The sequence below is a fragment of the Centrocercus urophasianus genome, unplaced genomic scaffold (genome assembly GCF_019232065.1).
Source record: "Centrocercus urophasianus isolate 14NV4802_14NV808 unplaced genomic scaffold, USGS_Curo_1.0 seq_19, whole genome shotgun sequence".
NCBI lineage: Eukaryota > Metazoa > Chordata > Aves > Galliformes > Phasianidae > Centrocercus > Centrocercus urophasianus.
In genome coordinates this window covers 22,128,953-22,148,558 of record NW_024884744.1, presented here as the reverse complement: position 1 = coordinate 22,148,558, position 19,606 = coordinate 22,128,953, and the positions used below count along the sequence as shown (strand labels likewise).

At 48.6% G+C, this 19,606-nt stretch overlaps 1 protein-coding gene across 1 annotated transcript in view; it reads left to right on the top strand.

Annotated features, from left to right (window-relative positions):
- The window catches only part of LOC122161486, a 109,529-nt gene that overhangs the window by 72,368 nt on the left and 17,555 nt on the right, over window positions 1–19,606 (top strand). Inside the window, exon 4 of the mRNA XM_042820959.1 lies at window positions 729–868. Coding sequence (XP_042676893.1) covers window positions 729–868 — 140 coding nt within the window. The remainder of the gene's footprint in view (window positions 1–728; window positions 869–19,606) is intronic.

Here is a 19,606-nt window from a genome sequence, read left to right as displayed (position 1 = left end):
GGAAATTTTCTGTGAAGCCCACTTCTTTGTCATGGAAACCATTTTTCTAGCAGTTGCTATTCCAGAAGAATATGACTTCAAATGTTGTCTTTAATCATTAGCATTTTTCACAGATTTTGAGAACTCTTGCCTAGGCAGGTATGGGATGAATCATCAACTTGCTCTCAAGTGTATTTGCTCTCTTTTGTATTTCTTGAGGAGACCTTAGAAAAAGGCTCCTGCCCATGAAAGAGAGGAACTGCCATTTTCTTCTATGCAACAAGTGTGTATAAGTGTGGATATCATTTTTTCAGTGTCATGCTTGTGTCTTGAGACTTCAGTGCAGGTGCTCTCTGCAGACTGCTGAGCCTCAGCTACCTGCAGCTGATTCCATGTTACTTCATGCAGAGCAGCCCTTCTGTGCTGGTGCTGCTAGAGGATACCTCTATAGCAAGCGGTCTTTTAGGGAACGAAGAGGGTTCTTGAACTGAATGGGTGGACAAAGAGGAAGGTGAATGTTTTCCAAAGGCTTAGAGTTTCCCTGGCCTGAATTGGCAGACACAAGCCTTTTACCTTGCCATTTTTTCTGTAAAATCACATTTGTTTTCTTTGTCACGGGCATGTCTAGTTTCCTTGTCTCTTCTCTATGCTGTTACTGCCTCCCTTACCCCTACCAAGTTCATATTATTGGTGCAGCACTTCTGAGGACCTTGTGGTGTATAACCAATGAGTTCTTTTTGCTGTTGCAGTGATTGCTGATGGAGCCCTGGACAAGACAGCTCTGACAGATGATGTGGGAAGTGAGGAGGATCTGTACGAGGACTTCCGCAGCTCCAACCACCGCTATGGCCACCCTGGGGGAGGAGGAGAGCAGCTCGCCATCAACGAGGTACTGTGCTGGCAGCTTCTGGTGGGCAGGGGGAGGAATGATGTCAGTCATGAACTGTAAGATGGATTCAGGACCATACTGGTCCTGGCAGAGAGAATAAGTCTTCAAATGTCACTTACAGCTGGTTAATGGTGGGGTCTGAGCTTTCCTTGAAGGCACTCTCCCTAGGAGTGAAGGACAATGAGCAACGTAATAATAGGATCTAGGATTTTTTTTTTTTCTGCAGAAGTATAATGGTATTGTCTAATGCATTAGAACTGGCATCCTGTTAACACAGAGTGCTTTTTCAATGGGGTGAATTAATAAGCTTTTCTGTTTGAAGAGTGAAGCATGTTTCTTACGCTCATACATACACAGACGTTCTTCTCTTCCCCATACATTGGTACTTTTACATGACCTTCACTAAATGAGAAGGCAGGGATAAGATATTTGTTACGTTTTCTTGTGGCTGAGCTATAACTGAGATGATGTTGACTGAAGCTCAGTGCCTGTATGTCACATGCACACAGTGATCGTGGCCTGAGATCTCCAAAAGTGAACTGCATTGTGAGGATAACATCTTTTCTTCAAAACAGCAAATATTCTTTGAGCAGTTTTCCTGCTGCTTGTGCTCAGAATTCATGACTGCGGCTCTGGGATGTTGGGGTAAGGAATAGACTTGCTGTATTTTCTTCCCATGTTGTTTACATGCAGCAATTGTCAAACCGTGGCCAGAGCTTTCGCTTTAATCTCAGCAGTTTTGATTGGTTTTGCCCTAAACAGAAGAAGTTTAACTTCAATAATTTTTTTATTTTTCTTAATTTCCTGCACCCAGTGCTACACTGAAAGGAAATGCAGCTTACCTGTGTACTGCATTTGTTGAGTTGCATTCTCTCCCATTAACTTGATATGTTTTTGAGAGAGGCCCAGGCACCACAGAAGACAACCCCATACTGTGTGCTGAGATTGTCATGGAAGAATTTGGCTTTCCTGCCATTCAGCTTTTTGACTTGGCAACTCTCTTCATTGTGGCTCATGAAACATGAGTGTCCTCTCGATATTTTTTTTTTTCTTTTTTTAAAGGGGAATGCAAAATATTTTCCTTCTTTCCTTTTATTTGTGCTTTATTGTTAAAGGAAATCTTCACAGCTCTTTAAAATCAGAAAAATTATTTAACTTGGCAGTAGATCTCTGTAACCATCATATATGTTGTGTTTTTCTCTCCATTGTTCTCTGTTATTGAGGACATTTGGTTTTCTTTTTTTATTAGTTCATTTTATTTGAGTAAAATCCCATCATATAACTCCCAATAAGGAAAACAAGTGGATGCGTCCAAAGCAGGTATCATTTGTATCCTCTTTGAAGTATGTGTGGGTTTGTTGGCTGGTTGACTGGAAGAGACTAGTTTATCTCTGGCACATTTCCTAGAAGCTTGCCTGTTCGGGGGCCAACAAAGCTGTAAGAACAGGCAGTACATCGTTTGCTCTGTCAACAGATTTCTAGGGGTAATGAATCCATCACTTACCTTTGCTGAGCATTAGCACAGTGCTTTCCTGTGCAATTACTTCCTGGAACAAAAGAGTACAGTGACATAAAATCTCTCAGAGGTGAAATACTAAATCTGTGAGGTACGGATTTTACATGAAGGAAAATCTTAAGTGCTGGAGCTGAACCATCTCCAATAGCTGGGAATCAGAAAAGCATGAGCCTTCAGTTTGATTGCTGGACCAGAATCTGGGTATAGATTAATCCTAGCTATTTCCAGTACTAACACTTGGAGCAATCTAGAGTGTAGACACCAATGTCCAGTTGTTTAGTGAAGTCTGCTGAGCAGTCTTGTCCTTGTTGCATTTTATTCCAAATTGCACTTTATTGGTCATGGATAAGGAAACTATGGTAATGCCGTGATTCTCAAACCTCTCAGAAGGAGCAGCTTTCAAATAAACAGAGAAGGCTAAAATAAATTTTTAAGGCATTTGGCAGTACAAATGTTGCATAAAAAAAAAAAAAAAAAAAAAGCAACTGCTGAGCTTAAGTTCATTTTGGATCAAGAGAAAATGGTTGTGGAATAAAAAAAAAGAAGCCTTTCGTAAAACTCGAATAATTTGTTGGCAGGAAGACAAGAGGAATAAAAGAGCTGGGAAGGTTGTACAGAGCCCACCTAGGAAGATCAGCATGAGTCAGTGTAGGAGCCAAGAAAAATCAGTCAAAAAGTAATAAAAAGGGTTTGGGATGGGAAAAGGCAGGGGAAGCAATTTTCTGGAGAAGGCTGTCTGATGCTCTTTCAGATGTAGATCTTCATGAAAAGCGATTTTTGTTTTCTGATTGTCCTTGGTGGAGCTTACTTGGTGGTTGCTCTAGGTAAAGACTCCACCCTTTTCTTCTGCAGCATAAGCTGGTAAAATGTGGCAAGAGAAAGTCTGTATTCTACATGCACGGTGGTTCTGACTTTGCACTACAGAATAGTATGCACGGGGTAGGCACAGTGTAAGGCAGCATGAAATATGGCACCTGTAGGCTGAAGCGGAGGAGTTGACGAATTAAGCGTGTAAAAGCCTGCCTGCTGAGCCCTCAAGTGATGCCAGAGATAATGAGGAAAAATGCTATTTATCAAATAGTTGGCCTTTGCAAATGGTCTTAGGTGTGTTTGCTCGGACATTTCTGATAGGCACCAGAGTCTGTTCTGCCCTGCTGCTGTGCAAGGGGTTCCTTACAGCTACGGGCTTTGGGAAAAATGCTGTTGCAATTCAGCTCAGAGGTGGAGTATTTGCCTTCTTTCAGCCCTGAAAGCAAAGCAATAAAGGTTTGGAAAACGGTAGCGAGACTCCCTCTATTTTCCTTATCTCTTCTGACTCTACGTTTGATAAGCTTGGAATTTGGAATCTGAAGTCTTGTTCCTGAGGAAATGCAGGGACATGCTGGAATCAGCAGTTCAGGATTTTATGATTTTATCTGAGATGTGTAACATTGTTGCCTCACGTTTTAAAATGAGAGTATTGCAATATGTTACATATGTTCGTGTTTTTTACCAGTGCTTGTTGACAGGATGCCATTAAGCTGATTAATTTAATGTTCATATTCCTGATTTAACAAAATAATGCATACAGAAAAATGTTCAGGAAATGGTGTAAACAAAAATCATCTCTCATTTACCAAAGGCAGCAAATGTTCTAACAGTCCTATCTTGTCTTGCCAAGCAACATGCAACCGTGGCTGATGAGGCTCTACAGCATTTTTCTTGTGCTAAACTCTCATCTCTCACTGAGAATTTATCCTTGTGGAGTAACTCAGAGCTCACCCAGGCACACCCAAGGGTAACAAGTAAGATACATAAACTGTAAGGGGATCCACTGAAAAGATACGAATAAATGCAGGTCCAAAATACCAAAGAAATGCTCAGGCAGGTCAGAACAAAGCATTCCAACTTTGTCCAATACAAATGACCTCCTTCATGGAGCACTGTAGTCAGCTCCTTGCTGTAGAGGACAAGAATTAATGTTTTCCCTGATGGACATGAATCTTTATAGGATCTTAGTTTCTGGTCTTATGTGCTTGCATACCTTGTATATGAGAGTGTTCAGGGCAGAACTGGAGCAGAATTGCAGCAGTTTTTGATACCCTATGAGTTTAGTTTTTACAGTCATCTGATCTGAAACTTCCGATGTCACTGCAGAGGGCTTTAAGCAATGAAATTAGATGAAATCGGTATATCCAAACACTATATGGCAATTGTGTCTCCCCAGAGGCCAGGATCAGGAGCCAAGTGCTGCTGGGGGTCGCTAGAGCCGTATTCCCATTTTGCTATGAGCAGCTGCAGCTGTCCTGAGCTGCTTTCCCCTTCCCTAGCACCAGGACATTGCTGAGGCAGGAGTATGCATACAGGCTGCCAACACATGTTAAATACACACAGAAGTCTTTCTTCAACACATACATTTTTTTTTGCTGGACTACACCAGACTTTCTCTAAAATAGCCCTGCTAATCTGATACTTATTAGAAACAAAACAACAGAAAAACCAGCTTAGCTTAGTTCTTGGGGCAAGAATAGCACTCAGGGGATCTGTCACACTTCTAGAAAAATGCTGAGGTGTTACAGCAGAAGAAGGGGCTTTGCTCATACACAAGGAAATGCCTGCTTTGAGGGGACAACTGCTGCCTTCCAGGAGCAGAGCTGAGGAGGGAGCCTCTGTGTTTAGCCTCTCCGTGGTGTGTGCGCTCCAACATGGACAGACATGCTGAAAGAGGGGGTTGCATTGCCCAGACTTTTCTCTGTGGCTGTAAAACAGACCTAAATATGTCACTCAAAAGCAATAACTGGAGGCTGCGTGACGGCTTTGGAGTTCTTACGTCAGCCCTGCCAGCTGTTTAATTGCAAAGACTAACAGCTTCTGTTCTGTTCGCACTTGTTAATGATGCCTGTGTGTACTGGGGACTTGTAATGCCAGCAAACAGCAGACATTATTAAATGTATTCCTGGTTACCGGCCTGTAGAGTCAGGCCTGGCTCCACAAACATCCTTCCCTTTGAAGAAGAAATGATCCAACATTTAACTCCTGAAGTTACTTTTGCCAGACCGTCTCCAAGCCTGCCTGTGTTTTTTTCAGCATATCCGTAGGTTGCTAGCCCTCTGCCCAATCTTTCTCATCACTTAGAGAAAACACAGCACGACTGCTGATGCTAATAACAAGTTGTCTCTTTATGGTGAAGGCTCCAACCATCTTCAAGTGTTTTGGCAGCACCTTACAAAAAGCTCCAGTGGCACAGTGCTCCCTAGGGCTAAGGATTACGTTGGCAAGACCCCAGCTGCTCTCTGCACACAAGGGCATCCACCTCATTGCTACTGGGATCCTCAGTCCTTGCTGTGCGGCGCTGGAGGTGGTGTGGCAGGCAGGCCTGATGGTGCTACCTGCACAGGGCTCTCAGCTGCACCTGACGGCAGGCTCTGTGATCCATGTGCTTCCAATAGTGCTTCCCAGAGTGCCGTTGCTCAGTCAGCTCTGCACAAGGGCAGCCAGTGCTGACCTGAAAGTGAATGGAGAGGGATGGCACCGTTCATAGGTGGGGCCTAGCTTTCAGTTGTGCCCTGCCTGATACAGTGCAGGACTTGCCCTGTTCTCTGTGTCACTCACCTACTTTGGGCACTTGCTTCTTGATTTTCAGGGTCCATAGTGACACCTCACTCCCTGCTCCGTGATAGGACGTGTGTCAGCAGCGTGGTGATATTTGTATTTGGAGTGTAAGTTAACCTGCAGTTTGCAAACTATAAAAATTGTAGCATGATGGTATACAAGAGCAAGTAGAGCAAGTCTGTCGTGCAAAATCTTGCTCTTACAATTCACTCCGCCAGCCAGTGTCTTTATTTTTAAAATAGTTAGGGATGTCTGCACTCAGTTTGCCAGTTCAGGAAACACTTGCATCAGATAACTGTACAATAACAAAGTGGATGTCAGAGTACAAAGGTCTGCTGAGAGAAGGGGATAAAGGAGGAATGTGATGGAGCAGGAATGCTGGGTAAAGATTAGTGTAGAGGTTATTCCAGGTTTAAGTGCTTGCAGAGAGAGGAGTGAGGATATCTGGAACGAACTGGTTTTATACCATGCCTGAGGTTCCTCTCAGCATGACTCTGACATTAAAAACTTCTTGTATTTGTTCTCCTCTCTCCAAATCCTGACTTAGAGCAGCTCCTCTCTGCGAGCTCTCCTTTTTCCCCCTAATCTCCAGAATGCATTTGAATCCTGTGGTGGAAAAATAAAGTCCCTCCTGACTCTTCTGGCCCTTCAGGAAGCACTGCTAATCCCTCCAAAGTTCCCTTCTTCAGCTTCAGCCCTGTCCACCCACTGAGGGCCCTGGTCCTACCCTGGCTGGGGAGGGAACAGAGAGAGCAGCAAATTCAGCCATGTTTTAAAGAAGGAGCATGTTCCTTGCAGCTGCATTTTCCTGCTTTGATAATAGCTGCAGAACTGTAGGAGCTGTTGAAAGAAGAAATATCTGTGAGAGCTGGGCATGCCAGCCCCACTTCTCTTGGGAAATGCTCCATCCCCTGGGACACTCGGTGCCCCCAGCATGTCCCATTTGGGCTGGTTCTACACCTGCTCCCAGCAGAGCCAGGAAATGTCACTGGCAGTAACCCCACTGCTTCCACACACAGCACACGTGACCACTGATGGCAAACACAGCAGCCCTTATCTCCAGCAGCACGGGGCAGGCTGCTGATCCCTGCACAGCATGTGCCTGCCAGGCAGGCCTGCACAGGGCAGTGGGGAGCGCTCAGGGCCTCGCGGCAGCAGTAGGGTTGTGCTGCTTCACAGCTGTTGGATGCCATGTGCAGGTTCTCCGAGCTTCTGGGCTGAGGGCAGGTGTGATTGAAGAGAGCAGCAACCTAAGAAGGTCTTTATGGGAGCTCTTTTTTAGTGCTTCATCTATCATCTGTGGGAGGATCCTGCATCTCGACATCTTGCTGCCGGCAGGTCTTCGTGTCAGCAGGCTTTGTCAAAGAAAAAAGCAGTCTGCTCGAACGATAGACTGAACATCCCATCTCTTCATGCTCGTATCTGTAACAGATGCTTTGCGAGGAGAGCAGAGGAGCACCTTGTGTGTTAGCATGGAACGACAGTGCTGGGGCAATCCATTTTGCATTTTCACTTTGTCGATCATTTTAAAAGCCACTGTTAGACTGCATTTACTTCCCTGCTGATGGGGCAGCTCCTGGAGAACAGCCCATTGAGAGCTGCTCTCCAGGGCCTGTTGTTCTGCTGCCTTGGGCAGCATGACATGAGCACAGAGCACAGGGACGTGCTGTCTGGGGATGTGAAGTGGCAGTAACAGAGGACCTTACAGCATTAGACATTGTGAAATTCCAAGCAAACTGGGGACCTTCGACAGATGGTTTTCCATTTTAGAAATACATGATCACATGCAGTTTAAGAAGCTGTACTTGTTCTGATGCTTTTAGGTTGTGGCTCAGCGGTGGTTTCAGTTCAACTGGGAGCTGCAGTTGTTGCCAAGGGTTAACTCAATACAGAAGAGCCTGGATTTTTGCTTAGTTTGGATGCTGGGCAAAGCATAATAGTGAGATATTTTGAAGTTTCATAAATTCTTTGAGCAGATGTGTTTTTCAGGTAGCAGTGCTTTCTCCTCCTCCATTCCATTTGCAGTCCTTGTTTTCAGTTGCTGAACTGTGATAGAGGTCCATCCATTGAACATGCAACCAAAGCTTGATTTCTTCTATTTGCAAGATGCACTGAAGTCCATGGCAGCCGGTGTACCACACTGAGCTGTGCTGTGCAGTCATGCTGTGCAGGCCCTCTGTGAGCTGGAGAGCCAGGGTGTGTATAGCACTTCCCTGTCCTTGTCTGCTGTTAGTTACTGGCATATTCTGCTGAAGCACCTGCACTGTTTATTACACTTATCCATTTTTCTCTTTTTTGTACATAAAGCTTTCAGTTTCCGGCTCAGCTGTGACAGCATTAGCACACTCCATTCATCAGACAGGCAGGATTGTCCAAATGCTTCTGACCTTGTAAAGCTGAAAACTCAGCCTAAGCCTTGTTTACTCCACTTGCAAGCAAGGTGGCAGCTTGGGGCTGGACAAATAACTACTGCTATTTTGGTAAAAAGTAAAGGAAAGGATGCTTCTGTTCTTAGAGTCCAACTGCTGTGGACTGTGTGCACCATTGGGCTCAAGCTGCTCTGCCTTCACCACTGGCACTGCTTTGAGTGACAGCATCATTCCCTCAGAGTGCTTCTGTTCCCATCTGATTGAGGAGAGCTCTTAGAGGAAGGCTTGGAAATAAATGATTGCAAATCAGATTCCAGTGAGGACTCTGCAATCATTATACAAATTAAATCCTACTTTCCAACAAGCTACGAGATAAAACCTTCCTCATCTTATGGATGCCACCTATTACAGAAGGATGTCTGATCAGTGAGGAGGAGGATTGAGACTTTATTTGTGTAGGGGAGAGTGCTGCATGGCATTCCGCAGCACGTGGCAGGAGTTGTGCTTTGTGACACTGTGCATTATCATGGGAGTAGCACCCTCATGCACAGACCTTGCAAGGGTGATTCAGTGCATGGGGTTGGTGACAGAAGCCAGGTTGCAGTTGGTGTCACTCCCAAACTTCTTCTTCCACAAGGTCTGGATGTAGCATCCAAGAAGGAACCTACTTTCTCTTCTCAGATAGCTTTTCAGGTGTTCAGTCAAACTTCCTGTGCTTTTGCCTTCAAATACTTAAATGTATTCGTGAGCTCCCAAGACTTCAGGAGGTGACTGCAGAATGATAGCATACTGGATTTCAGAAGTGGCCCAAAATCGTGTGGCACCAGCAGGGCAGCGGCCAGCCTACCCATCTGGTGTGTGTCTTGGTGAGTTGCTGGGTTCTACTTCTGATCAGCAGCACCAAGAGGCTGGAGAAGACGCTAGCTGCTGCTTTCAGATGTGCACAGCATATGTGGCCATGCTTCCTTTTCACTTGGACTGCCTTCTCCTAAAGCCCCCAACCCCAAAACACTGTTCAGTGGCTTATGCCCAAATTCTGTCTGCTGCCATACAAACAAGACTTACAGAATTCCCAGGAGCTGAACAATACTATGAATCAACTCTAACCTTGAAGAACTTTCATTAAATGGAAGCCCACAAGCTCAGGGAGCCAGCATTGGGCTGTAGAACGTACAGGAGAGAGCTGTTATTTCAAAGCTCTTAAGGAAACACAGGGGAAAAGCTCAGGAATGCCCAGGAGCTCAGGCAGCCTGCAGGTCCATGAGCTCGGCGTGGAAGGTTCAGGGCCTGGGCCACAAGGGGAGAAGTCTCACGCCTGGTGTTCTTTGTTCTGTAAGTAGGCTAGAGATAGGATGTGCAGGATCTTTAAGCTCAGAAAACGGCACACTGATGTACTTAGAATCATAGGATCACGGAATCCTTGGAATTGGAAAGGACCTTTAAAGGCCACGTAGTCCAACTGCCCGCAGTGCACAGGGACACCACAGCTGGATCAGGTTGCCCAGGGCCTGATCAGTCTGGCCTTGAAAGTCTCCATGGATGGGGCACCCACCACATCTCTGGGCAGCCTGTGCCGGTGCCTCACCACCCTCACTGTGAAAGACTTTCTTCATATCTAGCGTAAACCTACTGTGTGGGCTTGGTTTTTGTTTTATGACACCTTATGATCACATCTTAATTGTTCCATAAGCACAGGGTGACACTGCTGATTTTGCACTTTCTGCAGAAACTGAAATGAAAGGAAGCACCCAGCTAGGCTGTCACTGAAACCTGTAACCTTCTGGATCTCTCAGCTGCTGTGCACGAGGATGCAGGCAGTGGTGTTGCAGGCCTTGGTGCCAACACCCGAAAGCACCGAGCTGCTTCTGCGGGCAGTGGCACGGGGAGGAGGGCTCTGCTCGCGCCCTGCTTTGGGTGGCTGTGCTCAGCACCCCGCCCGAGGGGCAGCTGCCCAAACAGCTGCGCGGCTGAAGGATGGGTGAAGTGCCGAGTCATCCTCTTCGTACCATTCATCCGCCGCGCTCCCGCGGAGGGCCGACGAGCTCTTGGAGCGCGCAGGTGCGGCAGCGGCAGCTCCCCGGCGCCGGCCGCCCCTCACCGCGCCCGCCGTGGCCCCGCCCGCGGTTCCGCCGCTCTCGGCAGCGCCTGTGGGTGCCGCTCGGGCGCCGCGCTGCCGCCGTTGCCCGTGGGTTTGCCCCCAGCGCTCCGCCGCCCCGCCGACTTCCCCGCCCGGCAGCGCGCCGTTCAGCTCCGCAGAGCTGCCTGCAGGAGGCTCCCGGCTGCGGAGGCGGCCTCGCTCCGCGGCTCCGAGATCCGTCCGTCCCCGCTCCGCTCTCCTCCGGCTGCCGGCGCGGTGCGGTGCCGAGGGCTCCGCCGCCCGCTCGTGCCGCCCCCCGCTCCTCGCGCCGCGTTGCCAAGGCCCGCGCGTATCCTGGAGACGGCGCAGCAAATCGCCGCGGCCGGAACGCAGCGCCGCTCCTCGCGGGAAGGATCCGCACCGCTCCGGGGCCGCGGCAGGCGGGGTGCTGCGGGGTCCCGCAGGTGCCATGGCCGGGCCGAGCCCCTGAGAGCTGCGCCGCTGCTCGCAGCGCTCTGCCCCAGCGCTCCTCTGAGAAGGGCGCTATTTTTTTTTTCCACCCCTTTTTTTTTTTTTTTTTTTAATTTTTTTTAAATTCTGTCCCTGGGCTGAAGCCATGGCAAAGGTCCCCGAACGCAGCAGGCAGAAGTGGAGCGCGCTTCACACCTTCCTCCGCTGCAACATGAATCCGGAGACCCAGCGGGTGGTGGTCTTTGTCATCCTCCTTTTCCTCATCGTCGTCAACGTGGTGCTCATGTTCCTCCTGGCGTTCCATTGAGGGCTGCCGGCCGCCAGCTGCGGGCGCGGGGCCCCCCCAGCAGGTCAGCATGTGGCTCTGTGCCCCGTCTGCTGTCACCCTGTGTCTCGGAGCATTCCTGTCTCGTGAGCCCTCGCTCCCTCCCCGCTCCCCTCCCGTCACCGCCTGTGCCTTGCGCTCTGAGCCGGAGAGGGGACTGCCCGGGGCTGTGCCAAGCGAGCGGCCTCAGCCCCCCGATGGCAGCGCAGGGTCTCCCGCTGCCCTACCGGCCCGGTTGTTCCCTTCGTGCTGCTGCCCGTCTGACAAGAGATGGCTGTCCCGCACGGAGCCCTGCACCCACAGCCCGTGCGCCGCTGCAGAAGCTGAGCCCGCAGTGCTCCCGGCCCTGCGAGTGGCGCTCCATTAGCAGAAGTGATCGATGGTCGGCGTGCACGGTGAGCCGGGGCCGAGCAAACGCTGCAGCAGCGTTGAAGAAGCATTGCACCGGTGTTTATCCTCTTCCCTTTGTTATACCTCAGAGCTTAGTGCTGCGTGTTCGTGCACGGAGCTGCGGAGCTCCTTCTCCAGGCCGGCAGCATCCGTGCTCGGCAGGGAGCAGTGCAAGGAGTGCTCCTGTAGGGCTGTGGGAGGGAGAGCCCTGCATCTCACTGACTGCCTGCCTGCAGCCCCACAGCTCTGCCGGGCCGGGCACGGGGCCCACACTGCCCAACCTCACCAACAGGAATGGGGCCTGCAGGAGGGTGACCTGAGAGGCACCACCGTGTGCTGCTCACGTCGGTGCTGGGGGTTGAGGTCAGCATCCTCCATGCTGCCCACTGGGCAGAGCTCAGCTGGAGCTCAGCCTTCACCAGGGCAGCGCGTTCCTGTACCGATGGCTGAGGTCACTGCAGGCTCAGTGCACAGAGCAGAGTGCTGACGGCTCCAGGAGTGGTGATGCTGTCTGGTGTCTCGTGGCGATGTTCTCTGTACCACCTCTCTGTGTGACTGTGTGTCATGCGCTAACGTCGAGCGACCACGTTGGCTTAACACGAAGAAATGCAGTGTGTATGGGCTAAGTGCTGTTCTGTTTCACCAGAGCGTGGGCTGTATTGTATGGAGGGCAGTGTGGTGCTGGGCTTGGGCAACACTGGCCCTGGCTCCTCGCCTTGCTGGGAATCCCTTGTGTACAGGGAGACTCGGAATTATTAAAGATATCTGACTTGACTATTAATTCTAAATGGTAATTCTATTAATTCTAGCTAGGCTCTGCCCGGGAAGGTGGTGGGCATGGCACAGGCATGAGGTGAAAAAAAATAATGCTTAATGGAGAGGACAAGTTCTTCGTCAGTATGAAAGCGTGGCTCAGTCCTCACATGGCGGATGGGAACCCAGGTGTGCCAGGGCTCGGGGATGGCAAACACGTTGGGGAGCAGATGCAGAGGCAGAACTGCACGCAGGGCTGGAGCAGGCTCAGAACATTGCAGCATTTCAGCAGCATTTTGCTGTCAGGAGAAGGGAGAGGTCTCAGCTCCACGCAGACCCTGAGTGTTAGAACTGCCAGTTACTGCTCTGAAGCTTGAACAGCTGAAAGCATCAGATGAACTGGGTGAGAACCTGCAGGAGTGCACAGGGTCTGCACACACACACAGTTCTATAGTGCTAGGTAGGTCAGTTCTGCTCAGTGTTTGGCTCACACAAGGTGGTGCGGGCAGCTGGGGAGCTGAGCACAGCATTCTGACCAAGAGCTGAGCTGGGATGCTCAGCAATCCATGCTTTCATCCAGCCAAGCATCGTGTTGCTGCGCTGCTCCTCAGGTGGCTTTTGTTGCCAAACAGGGCTGTCGCTGTGCCTGGAAATGGGGTGCTGCTGGGAGGCTCTGCAGGAATTCCTCCTTCATCTTGGCACAGAACTGATGCAGCTGAGGCTGATGTGGCACAGTGAGGAAACTAACCCTGTGCTGCTGGGGATCACAAACTGTGAGCAGGCACAAGTCAACCTGCTCCCTCCTCTCTTTCTAGCCCACTCTTCACAGCTCTTGCTGTACCTGGGGCAGTGTCCTCATTTCCAAAAATCCATCTGTGCTCTGCCCAGCTGCTTCCCTTTGCTTCTGTGACACAGCAAAGCTCCTGTGGAATGGACCTGTGTGTGCCATGGAGGGGTGGCTGTCAGCCACTGCAAAGCGTCCCAGAATGGCCCTGTTGTCTCCAAGGGCTGGGGGCAGGGACCACCTGGAAGAATCATGGAATCACAAGGTTGGAAGAAGATCTCTGAGCTCATCCAGTCCAGCTGTCAGCCTACCACCAATATTTTCCCACTAAAACATGTCCCTTGAAGTGCAGCCCCAGGGAAAGTGCCTTCCCCTTCCTCATATGGGGCAATTTTCACCAGATTACAGGCACCCAAATACCGTGAGAGAAAATTAAAAAAAGGTAGAAGCATTCTTGCATTTAAAAATGATGAGACAAACTGCAAGATCACAGAGCACTGATTGGAGATGTATGTTACAGTGCCTGCCGCAGGTGGTAATACTGGTTGCTAAGGGCATGAGAAAGATCTTCCTCCTAACATTTCATGTTAGATTACTTCTCATTTTCTCTTCCCACTGCCTAGCTGGGTACTGGATAACTAATTCTGACATACTGTGTGCATACTGTTATGGCAAGCCCCTTGTTTATCTCTCTCCTTGACCTCACAGCAGACACATACACCCAATCGCCAGAGCGAATTCTGCATGGCTCTTTTAGGACAGGGAGAGCATCACTGAGAGCCAGGCCTGGAAACTGCAGCTTCCAAACAGGAGTGTGAGCAGCACCTCATTCCCAGAGGACTGGGGGCTTTAGATTCTATCTTTCTCCTTAATTTGTTCTCTCAGGCTAAGCTCATTTCTGTGGTGATATGTGGTATCTGCTGTCTTTGTGATTTATTCGTGGAATCTAAGGCATGAGCTGGCCAGATAAGAAACACAGTAAGCATTTAGTATGATACCATCAACAATTAATTTTAATTAATGCTTCCAGTGTTTTGACTAGAAAAAAAAAAGTCCCATTGCACAGCTTAAAGACATTTTAAAAAGAGGGAGTGCTTGTTTATACCATTCATTGGCTGGTTAACTGCAAAATGTGCTGGGAACTGCAGAATAAAATGATGCTGTCCTTGTGTCTTTGTACCTGCTCTCTGGCTGGGATGGCCATGGCAGACATGGCTGAGGCTCACAGTGCTCCCATGCTGTCTGCCTGGCACTGGCTGAGCTGGGACATGCAGCTGCTGGTGGCCCAGTGCGATGCTCTCTGTCCCATTGCACTGCTGCAGGGCTCTGTGCTGTGGCACGCAGTGCAAGGCGGCTCTCCTGGGCTGACAGTGCCAGAGGGAAACTATCCACCCCAGCTCATCCCACCCAGCACGCTTTCCCTTCAGAGATTACCAGCTCTCATCAGGCACCTAGATCCCTGCTGTAGGAAAGTGGCAGAGCCAGCACAATCTAGGGGATGGAGGTGCCTTCTCCTCCTGCTCCGTGCACTGAGCAGCTGCTGGGCCGGGCAAGTGGCAGGGAGCAAGCCAGCATGGTGTCTGCGCTTAGAGATCTTGTGCTTGTTCAATTTTAAATCCATCTAGCATATTGATACAAGAAAAGAACTAGCATGGTGCCTCTTACCTGGCAGTGTGTTCCCACTGCTGGGTTGTAGCGAGCATCCTTCAGGGGGTATGTGAATATTACAGGCTCAGTTTCTTAGCCTTGATGCTAAGGCAGCTGAGAGCAGCACAGCAGAACAGGGTTTGACCACTGCTAACTGTTCCAAATCGTGGTCTGGGTGTCTGCAGAGCTGGGGAAAAATTGTATGGAAATACAAATACCATCAGTAGGGATCACATGTGAACCTGAAGAGCTGTTATCACATGCTCTCGTCAGCAACTTCACATAGGTTTCCTCACCTCACCAAGCAAGATAGCTATGCCAGGAGACTAAGAAATGCTGGGCTGATGAGTTGTGACCTGACATTTTAGCTGGGTAGTGAGGAAATTTGCACTAGGCACCAATGGAAAGGTGCTGTGTTCTGCAGGAGGAACTGCATGTGCTGCATTCTCCCATAGAGAGGGTCTTGTTTGCAGTATGGGCTTGGAAATGGGAGCATGGCTCTGGCCTGAGGCTCTGGCTCTGCTGAAGCCATTAGCTCACTTCATCCAGATGGCATGGACTTGAGAAAAGTTAAGAAAATGGAAATACTCAAAAGTAATACTGGCATTTCAGAAGATCCCAGAAATCTGCTGCTGCTTGAATGGGTCTTCTTTACTTAGCATGGAATATTTGGTGGTTTGGGTTTCTGAGAGTGTAATTAGCTTGAAGAACCATCTGCAGAACTACAAAAGAAATGACTAATTTTTACGTTCTCAGATATCAAGCAGAAACAAACGCTGGGCAGCTTCCTTTGCCCAACAGTGACAGAACATCAAAGATTTTTGTTCTTTGCCTTCTCTATCAGTGCTGCTGATGTTCAGATTTTCCTCTGTGCTGTTTTCAAAGCAAAGTATGCACAGCGGTCCTTGGTTTAGTGAAGAAAAGATCTGAAACATTTTGCATTGGGAAGGAGATGACTGGGAAAAGACAAAAAAACCTCAAGTTTTGGGTCACCAAAAGCCCACCAGGCTCTTCACCTGGAAAAGGTGAGGAAAGGAAGCAGAGAGCGAATTCTGCATGGTTCTTTTAGGGCAGGGAGAACATCACTGAGAGCCAGGTCTGGAAACTGCTAAGGGATCTCAGTTGGCCTTGGTGTCTGCCAGCACCTACTGGTGTTAGGCAGACTTTGGCACAGTGCTGTTAATCCAAAGATATTTCACAGGACATAGCGGCAATAGAAGGCATTTTATCCTGTTCTGTGCTGTATGTTCCATTAAAATTAAATGGTGCATGCACACGGAGAGTAGAGCCGTGCCTTGAGTGTCTGGCTTGTCTGGCTTACTGCCTGCTGTGAGCTCAAAGCGACACTGACCTTTCGATAATTCAGAGCGGTTTGCTAGCAATGCAGTTTGTATCAGCTTTACAATGTTTTCTTCAACCTTATTTGTAAAACAAATTCAGATTAATTTCTCTTGAGGATACAACTGATCGTGTAGCAGCAATCATCAGAGGGCCTGAGGCTCTGGGCCCTGCAGGCCCCTCCTTGCCTTCTGCAAAGAGCAGGGTGCCTCACTTGTGCTTGCTGAATTTGGATGCACTGGGCATGGTGGTGGTGTTCAAAGGCCCCTGTCATAGGGCAGCAGGGGAAAGAGGCAGAAGGGCAAGAATCTTGGCTTTAAGTCACGGTCGTGGGAGACACGGTGCAAGTGGGAGCTGTCTTGCAGAGAGAAGGGGATGGGAAAGGTGAGTGGCAGCGCACAATGGGAAAGTAATCCTACAGATAGTGGGGAGAGGAGAATGGGGACAGCTTGTCACTTAAGTGACAAAATCATGTGTTAATATCCTGTCGTATCTTTTCTAAATAAAAAAGTTTCTATTTCCAATCCTCATTAAAATTAAGGCATCAGAAAATATAGGACTTGTGCTGACTAGGTATTTGTTTGCTATCCTGCAGTGAATGAAGACTTCAGAACTGCTGGTGAGCTGAAGAGGGAGTCAGTAGGTCTGCTGTCCTCACCTACAGCCAGACTGGAACTGACATCTCATAGTTCTGTGTGTGCCCCAGAATGGGTCCTGTTCAAATCTGAGCACTCAGTCCCAGTCTCACTCCTTCCCCATCTTTGAAAATAAGGGAGGAAAGCGTGGCCAATTTCAGGTTCTGTCCCAGCACCTGCCCGGCCCTGCTGCCATCAGGTGAGCAGCTGCAGAGGGGCTGCAGCATTCCACAAAGCACCAGAGCACCCATCAATGGCACTAGGAAGAGAGGTTCTGCCATAGCCGTGCATTTGGGCCTGAACCTGGAGCTACAGGTGCTGTGTGAGTGGGAGAGGTGTGAGAAGTGGGTTAGCCTGAAGTTGGAGATACTTAAATCACTTTTAAGCCTCAGAGCGTTTAAAGCTCCTTAAGCCATTTAAAGGCTTTAGATGGGTTTAAAATGCTTAAAACACTTTAAGGCCTTAGATGAGTTTAAGCTGTTTAAGCTGATTTAGAGCTTTAGAATGACTTAAGTTCCCTTTGTGAGCTAAAGGAGGTTTTTAGGTCCTTCAAGCTCTTAATTGTGGAGGCCTTCTTGAGCAGCCCTCAGTGGGGATGCAGCACCTGCCCATCCTGTAGCCTGTGCTCAGGGACTGCTCTCTGAGTGCATCCCAGGAAATTCCTTGGCTACGCTTTGGTCCACCTTTATTTCCCTCCACTTTTTCTTATTTGGGCAGAAAAAAAAAAGCAGCCAGGGGTTGAAGAGCAGCGGCTGGTCGAGGAGCAAGATGTGGCCTTGCTCGGTGTGCCTGGTGAGCGGTGCTGTGTGGGATCTGCTCTGAGCTGCACGGAGTGCTGTGGTGGTGATGCTAAATGAAGGGTTGAAGCAGTGATTGAGCGCCTGGTGGGAAGGCAGGGGCAACCCAGGGGAGCTCAGGTGTATGAGTGTGCTGGAAGGGCTGGATCCAGGATTCACCCCTTCCCAGACCTCATTTAAGAATGAGGACATCTCTTGCTGCAGATTCCTGCTTACTTGAGCCCTTCTGAAGGTGAACAGCTCTTTTCCTTTGCTTCTGTATCTGTGGCTGCTCCCTTGCTGTAGCCAAAACTTTGCCACCCTGCTATTATTGCGGTACTTTCCATCCCATTATGGCATTGCAAGTGCTAAGCTCACTTCTGCCTAAGAAGCCGTGGCAGGAAGATGGGAGCCCTGCCCAGAGGACATCTTAATGTCCTTGTAATTACTGCGTTAGCAATTGCTAATTTTCCAGCTGAACGAGAGTGTTTCTGTACCTCAGGGAACTTATCTGTCTGTGTCAAATTAACTTTTTTGGGACTCACCTTTTCAAGAAGCGGGTAATACAAATAGCCAAAATGGAAGATAATACGCTGGCTTTCTTCAGTGTTTGTTACTAAATTCATTCTGTAAGATCTGTTCTGTAGGGCTGTTCAGGAACACTTTCAGATATAACTTGGGATAAGTATGGCTTGGTTCCTTCCTTTGTGTTTAAGATCCTGCATGTGCTAGAGGTTGTATCCAGATACAGAGTGGCCTTGCCTAATCTCCATGTGAAGCTATCTGTGTTTGTCTGTATGGCATCCTGTGGTACAGCTTTGTCACGCACCACAGGAAGAAGTGCTGCTTTTATGCTGAACTTCTCACTGGGCACCACAGGCCTTGCATTAGGAGCTTTCCCCTCCTTTCACAGACCTTCATCTTGTGCTCAGCCTCTGCTAACCTTACTCTGTTGCAGCTTCAAAGTCCGCCAAGCTTGTGCTGGCCCGGAAGCCCTTCCAGTCTTTGGATTAATGTTGCTCTTTGTGCCTTTTATAGTTCTCTGCCTCTTTCTTTTGAGTCATCCCTGACATTCAGACTCTCTGACCCTGATGCTCCAGGCTGATGGTTTCCTAAATCTGTCTGCAGAGACATTCCTGAGGAGCAGCTCATTTAGAATCAGTCGTCTGTGTCAGATGCAGCTTGTTCTACATTTGTCAGCACAGAATTTCATTTGCTATTTTATCACTCAACTCAGTCAGCGTTGTATCTGTTTGTTTGAAAAGAATATGAAAGTCTATTTCACTTACACCAGAAAATAAACGTCTTAGGCTTAAGTTTAAATAACCATCCTCTAGAAATGTGCATGAAAGATTTAAATGGAAGCTGTTTAACAGCTTTATTTACTGTAGAAACTACCAGCAACTGCTGGAAGTAACGAACATTTAACCACTAGATGTGATGCAAAGATAACCTTTTGCAGAGTGCTATCAAGTTTGATAAGGACTCAGCTCTTGTTTCTTCAGTGCCAAAGCTTAAGGATGTTAGTTCCACAGATTAGTAGGCTTTTAATGTACAGGTCATGGGAAAGTGATGCTCAGGGTACTGAGGGCACCAAAGGACCTAGCTGAACAAACAGCATCCCTGGCTGCGAGTGACTGACCCATGCTTCCATTGGAGCTTTCCTAGCCTATTTCAGCTGAAAGTAAAATGGGCTAAAGCAATTCCTGCCTATTTGCTTTGCATTAAAATAATCAGCTGCTGTACCTTAGGTGAGGAATTGGGAACTTCTTGCATCTCTTTGGTCCTTGAAAAACCACGTGTGCCTGGGTTCACAGCTGGGAGGCCCAGTGCTGTGCCCTCAATGCCTGGAGGACAGCCCTGTCTCTGGTCTTCTGCCAGGCTGCTGCCCTCCTGCAGTGCTCTGAGGCTTCTCCTGGCCACTGTGTGGGGACCTTCACCTCTTCTCATCTGCTTAAAGCACTTCTGAGAGGGAGCCTGCACTCAGATGGTATAAACAGAAGGGAACAATATACTTGGTGCTAGTCTGAATGGTTTCGTGGAAAGCTGTTCTTACCAAATAAATG